This window comes from Carya illinoinensis, chromosome 3, assembly GCF_018687715.1.
Source record: "Carya illinoinensis cultivar Pawnee chromosome 3, C.illinoinensisPawnee_v1, whole genome shotgun sequence".
NCBI lineage: Eukaryota > Viridiplantae > Streptophyta > Magnoliopsida > Fagales > Juglandaceae > Carya > Carya illinoinensis.
This window is the reverse complement of record NC_056754.1, coordinates 43,782,261-43,789,234: the sequence shown is the minus strand read 5'-3', so window position 1 is coordinate 43,789,234 and position 6,974 is coordinate 43,782,261. Positions and strand designations below refer to the sequence as shown.

Here is a 6,974-nt window from a genome sequence, read left to right as displayed (position 1 = left end):
TTAGATTTTGTAGCCATAGTAGTCAACTGTGTTGGGGTGTTGACCTTGATAAGCAAAATTCATCCTGTGAAAGCAGTCAAGGGCCGCAGGTCCATTCTTCCCACATATTTGACAAGTAGGTCAAGGTGATGAGGATGTGTTAGGTTATCCTTGTTTATGGTTTATTGTGCTAAGATGATCGTTGTTTGGGTGAATTGAAGGCCTTTTTTTGTTGGTTATGTTGTTTAGGCTTATGAGTGTATAGTGCAAATCCACCTATATCTTCATCACTAGATCCACAATGATTAGACGATATGTAAGACCCCCTTCTTTAAAGTTAGGGATGTCAGGTATTTTCATAAAAAATAGTTAGACAATAGACTTGCATAATTTAATAAAATAAACATTTATTTCATAAAAAAAATTATTTAATAAAACATGCCTCCAATAATATTAAATAAAAAAACTTCAATAAATAAATAAATTGTTTCTCATAAAGATAATTTATTCTAAAAAGTTTGGAACTAAATCAAATTGCTCTATTTAAGTATGGCCCATTTGCTCGTACTCATAATCATTCTCACTTGGATGGTTAAAAATATGAAATAAAATCAAAATGAGTCAAAGACTCTATAAGAAATCCATCATAGCATAAACATAATAAATATAAGGTTTTTCATAAAACTGTTTCATGCTAAGAATTTAAAATCATGATCATTTATACATATGCTTATGACACGCATGGCTTGTCTTAACTTGTCTAAATTATTTTACTAATCTAACTTATTTGATTGACTAACACACTTAACCATGTGTGCAAGGTTGTGCATTGACCCCACATCACGCGCCCACAAGGGGAGCCGCTGAGTAGTATTCTAACATACTATGGTGGACCATGCTTGAGTCCGTGACTTGTATATCCACCTATGAATCGTATTGGTACCATGTATTTGAATGATCATCTCATTGACTGATCTGATTTTATTTTACACTTGATCTTAAAAAATTACGTATCTTATGCAACGTAAGATGCATGACATACATAATATTTACATAATCACCTAAATTAAAGCTTGATGCAGAAATAACATGATCATGGACTATGATGAATGACATGCTTGTATAAATTATGACATGCGTGGTACATAAAAAGTAGCTATCAAGAACGGGCTTTAACAATAATCTATTTAAACTAACTAACATGTGCTAATCTTAATTTATAATCAAGCTTTTTTTCTTTTTTGAAGAGTCAGTAGCCACGCACATAGCAGCCCCATCCTAAGTCTATTAAAGAACCCTCACATATGACGAAGGAAAACTGTGGTTACAAATCATTCACCTGAGGGTTTATAAAAAGTCAATAAATAAAACCAAAACCCCGGTGATCAAAAAGTTACCATCCTAATAAAATTAACAGATCTTCCAACGAAAAATGGGAACAAAAATAATTAAAGTTGTAAATAAAGAAGACCCCAAAAATCAATACATAATAAGCCTCGGAGAAATCCCATGCCAAGGTTAGAACCCGTAAAATACTTAAAGTGATTATAAGCACTTTCTTTAGCAAGATAATCCGCAACCATATTGGCTTCTCTAAAAATATGACGAATGGAGCAATTTAATTCAGAAAACAAAATTTTTATATCATCACAATGGTCCCACAAATACCATAAGTTGCATTTTTTGACCTCAATCCATCTCACAATAACTTCAGAATCTCACTCCACCATTATATCTCGAATACCTAATTGTTGTGTCAAATTTAAGCCATCAAGTAAAGCTTTCCCTTCAGCCACATTGATGGAGACCTGCCCATTGTGAGTTGCAAATCCCGCAATCACTCGGCCACGATATAATCAAGCTACTTACATCGTTGCGTTGCTTCCTAGATCTATTTCGTAACTCGTTACCTATACAAAGCACTATTTGTCACTAGATTTCTAAGAAAACATATCATGATATTCTATTTAATTAAATAAATACTATGAAGAATAGTTTAATAATTATATACTAATATCATATAATTATTCTTAACACATTTCTTTATTTTAAATATACAACCTTAATAGTATAATTATATCAAATTTCATTAAAATAAATAGCAAATTTTCATTTCATAAAATAGACTTAAGCAAATTTAAGGCGTTAAAAAATAAATTTAAACTCTATATTATGTACCACTGAAATCTAATCATAAAATTAATATTTAATAGTATAGGTTAATCCTATAAGTATTTTTTGTAAACCATATAATTCTGAGCTAACATATTTATTCAATTAAAATTAAGTCCAACTTCAAATATTAAGCTCAATAAAAAATTCACTTACTTCCTCCATTTTTGCAAGAGATACAAAGTCCATTGGATATTAAAGTGAAGCTAAGATTGGAATGATGATTTACTAGTCGGTATTGGTTTGTCAAGTGGTGGGACAGATTTCCCCACACACAAAATGTTATTGACAGTGCTACCTTAGACTTTCTTCAGATTGCTCCAAATCTGAAGAGTATTGAGAAATTTCCGCTAGTTAAACAGATAACTTTGCGTGAATATCCAAACACTCAAGCTACTACTTCTGCTAAACCCGCTAATTCTTTAAATTTGATAAATCCAACAAATTTTCCAAATCCAAGAAAAAGAAGAATCTAACCCAACGATTAACAAAAAAGGATTTGATTTATCTACTATAGAAGCAATTGCAGAACAATGATAAAACTGATAAGAATAATTCTTATACTGAGTCAAAAGCATCATCTAAAGTTTCAATTACTAATTCCTGCAGTAATATATTAAAACATGATTCAGAAGATGTTTTAAGGCTATTTGATGATTGATCTGTTGGCACAAACTGATAAATATTCAAAAGTACCGAATGACTATCATCTTTTTAGAGATTGATCGCCCACTTTTCTAACAAAATTCTTACTATTTTGCTTTCAGTACAAAGGACAAAACTGATTCTCCCATAATTTTGCAGAGAAAGTACTCAAATCCTGCTAAATGATGCTTATACTATTGTACTTACTATTGTTTGTTTTCTTAACAATAATTCGTTATGTTACAATTTTCGTTTCTCACGGTTGATAAGAAAATATGGTCCAATCAAATGGCGCCATGTGTCAATAAGATTTTTACCTAATCGTTGCTTTTCCACTAAGAGTGAAACGTCAAGTCTCAGATGGAGCAGATGGGGCAAAAGGTCAATGCCATCGCTTTCAGCCTCAAAACTGCAAGTGATGTTAGGGAGCATCGACCAAGCCCAGACCATTTCAGGCTCCAACACTCCCCAACACATTGACAAAAGAGCAGTCCCTCTCATAGCTCAGACATGAGACAAATGGATCTAAGAAGTCAACAACTCCTTATCCAATTCCAAGACAATGACATATAATCTACAGCCATCCACATTTTGCCGAGATTTTACTTTGGCGAAAGAGGCCCTAGAGAAATGTTGTTCTTTAGAATAACCAACTTACAGCTTATAACGAAAGATTTTATCTTAAAATGGATTGGAGCAACCCTTGAATCCTGTTCATTTAATTGTCACATGTATTTTGAACATGTGAGATAATTAACATTATTCGAATAATCGTCATCAACAGAGCAATGACGATTATTGAAAGAGTTCTGTTATTTGCGAGTCACTGTAAACACACCTCTTGTGGAATTAATCACAATTCACTTGTTCTAAATAGATTTTTTCAAATTTAAATTATTTAGCCAAATCTTTTCTTTTTCTTTTCTAAATTACTCAAGACTAACCTCAGAATTCACTCAACACTAAGAAGCAGTGAATGTTTAAAGTTATAATGACACATCTCTTCAATGAAATTGAAGCCCAAATTTGCCATCCACCCCAAGGTATTAGACTCTAAACATCGACAATAGAGAAAGGGTTCCACCACATTAGAAAAAATCAGAGTCCTTATCTGAATAAAACCAAGATCTGGCCCTCATGATGTGCATTTAGTATGACAGGTTGCCATTATTTGTTGATAAGACTAGCAGTTTGTCACATTAGTGACCAAAAATGCACCGTCTTATTAGGACATGTAAGGAGGGAGATCTAACCTATTGCAGAATGGTATGTGGTCCTTGGCTTTGAGTAATACGTATATAATTGCCCCACATGCCTTTGTACAAAGTTATAAATCCTTCTATGCATATGCTACAGATTTTGTGCATGGTTGGTAAGAAACATGCCCCACCAGTTCTAACTGGCAATAGGTTTAGTGGGGTTCTTCTATATATTCTTTTCATTTCCTTTTTTTTTTTATGTCATATTTGTATCTGTGGAAAACAATTTTGATTTTAGTTTTTTGTTGTTGTTGTTTTTTTCTTTTTTCTTTTTTTTTTTAATAAATTGAAGATATGTTTTTGAAAAGAATCACTAGCAGATTAGCATTGCTCTACAGGACAGTATCCCAGGAAAGTATACAAAAAGAAGATACATCGTCTTGCTCTTTCCTTTCTATTTTTCCTGTGCTTGTTTTATTTCTTTTCTCTTTCTAATCTTTGGAATTCAGAGTAGATACATGGAGGGATGGAGTTCAAGTCAACCATGGTGGCCACTGGTGTCCCCAAAGCAACCCTAGAGTATATACTTGGTCACAAGCCTTTTTTTATTTTCTCCTCTTGGTGGAAAAGTTAGTTTGGATTTTTGCCATCATGTCTGATCCTGCTGCATTTTTGACTTCTGAGATTCCATGTGTGTGACCCTACTTGTCTACCAGGTGCCTATTAGTGGATTCTTTGTTAGTTGCTGATATGTTGGCATTTTAATTAGCCCAGCTGAAGCTTGGGGAATGGTATATCTGAACACTTTCAGAAAAAAAGGGAGATTTTCAGGAGAGATATCTGTGATGTATTCATATATCACCTAATCTAAAAGCTGATTAATAAGCACCAATTCTTACCATCTATCTGTTGTATGGTTTTGTGATGTTTGTGGTAGCCTTTCGGGCTTGCATTGAACTTCACTGTTTCATCCTCCTTTACTTGCAATTAAAGTACTCATTAATCAAATGACAACAAAAAAGAAGGAAAAAAGTTCTACTTTGTAATCATTTTTTAGTTCTATGATTTCAAAGTGGGACTAAAATTACTAGTGAAGCTGATGCCATGTGCTGAGCCAGTGAAAAAGTTTGGTGCTTTTAAACTTTCTCCATTCTCATGAGGGAAAATCTCTGTTATCTTTTCCTTTTTCACTTTTAATAATCTTATCTTTGTCTATTGCTTTGACAATTACGCTTGTGATTGTGAATGTGACATTTTAGCTCTTGAATGCCTCCATTGCTGTTCACATTAAAGTTTCATTGCTCCTCAAGGATAGCAACTTCAAAATATTCTTCAGAACTAAAATCACAGAAGGAAAGTAAAAATAACTAATTTGACATTTAGAAGTCAATTTTGATTATCCAAACCATTAGTTACATTGATGCCAAATGAACTACAAAATCAACCCCTTAGCAATTGCTTGATTTGTTTCCAAATTAGTAGTTTCATACACTGGAAGCTCCTCTCTGTACCTCCCAATCCCAACAAGGTGATCAAGCTCGAACAAATCCGAGCTTGAACAGCTCTCTGTATCATCATCATCATCATCATCATTATCAACTTTTCCATTGTGACCAAAACCTCTCAAATGGTATGTACTTGTGCTCTCCTTTACCGATCGAGTTTTTGTGATTTTTCGAAGAGTTGGCATTGGCATTAGGGTTGGATCCTCGTCATGAATACATTTATGGCCACAGGGCTGAGAATCCTCACCGACAATCACGCTAAGAGGATAAAACCTCACAGACCTTTTGATACCATTGCTGCTCAGTTTCCCTCTTGAAGCAGGGCTTTTGCTCAAGCAAGATCTCGAGTGCGAAGCCGCCGACGAGCATGCAGACTTGGATTTAGGCTCCAAGTTCACATCTTCCACAGCTCCAACATAACACATTTTGGCTTTCTTTACGTTATCAGAGTTGAAAATCGAGTTGAGAAAGCTAGCAATGCGACCTCCTGGCGAAATGGGCTGCTTCACTTTCTTCAACTCCTCGTAGATTTTCAATGCCTGTAACTTCGTCTTTGTGAAACCACCTTCAATCTTTGACTTGGGCTGCTTCCCGGAATCCCAATACTCCAACTTTGTCTGCTTCTTGGAGCTCCGCAGCTTCGGTTTCGGTTTCGGTTTGTGTTTGTCGCTCGACTCTGTTTCCGAGGACGAGAAGGTTGCGCCAGAGCTAGACTCCGAGGAGCTCGAGGCTGAATTGTAGAGCACCGAGCTGTGAATGCTCCGCTTCTCCATCCAGTCGTCGATCCGACGAAGATTCAGCACCTCCTTTTCCTCTTCTTCCAGCCAAGTGCCACGCTTGGCAGAGCTAGAAATGCTTTGTTTCTTGAACACGCACGTTTCTTTGAAATGAGCTTCTTCGGCGTTGGACTCGTCGATGGAACGGTAAACAGCGTCGAGGAGAGAGGAAGAGAAAGATGGGGTTCTTCTCCTTTGTGTGAATAACATGTCTTCTTGCAGAGATCTCTCCCTTCTATACATCTTTACTCTGTAAAATATCGATTTTGCAGTGCTGTAGATGAAAACACAGCTTTTATAAGTGAAAGCAGAGAAAGGAGAAGAACAGAGGAGGTAACAAGGACTGTGAAAGGAGGACAAAGACTGAGGTTTTAGTTTAGTTTAAGGGTGTTGAAGAGCTGTAGTGTTTGCTTTGAAAACGCCAAAAGCTGCAAGGGACATTAATAGAAGGCAACTAGATCATGTGGAGGAACAGAGAGAGAGAGTGTGCAGAAATTCCCTTTATAGTTATTGAAAACATGTTTCGTGCTGTGATTGTGTACGGCTCAGAGAAAACATAGATCTGAGCAAAATGACCACTTTGCAGGCGAGGGAAAAAGGGGCAGATCACACGCTTGGATTGGACTTTAAAAAGAGTTGTTTAAAGTAAAATGGAAGTAATCCATGACCAACCTGAGTGTTTGAATGATCAAACTCCT

At 35.5% G+C, this 6,974-nt stretch overlaps 1 protein-coding gene across 1 annotated transcript; it reads right to left on the bottom strand.

Moving 5' to 3' along the window:
• Positions 1-5,427: 5,427 nt before the first annotated feature.
• LOC122304842 (protein BIG GRAIN 1-like A) lies at positions 5,428-6,519 on the bottom strand. The gene has a single exon (XM_043117108.1). It carries the CDS (start codon positions 6,517-6,519, stop codon positions 5,428-5,430), a length of 1,092 nt encoding a protein of 363 aa, XP_042973042.1.
• Positions 6,520-6,974: the final 455 nt, after the last annotated feature.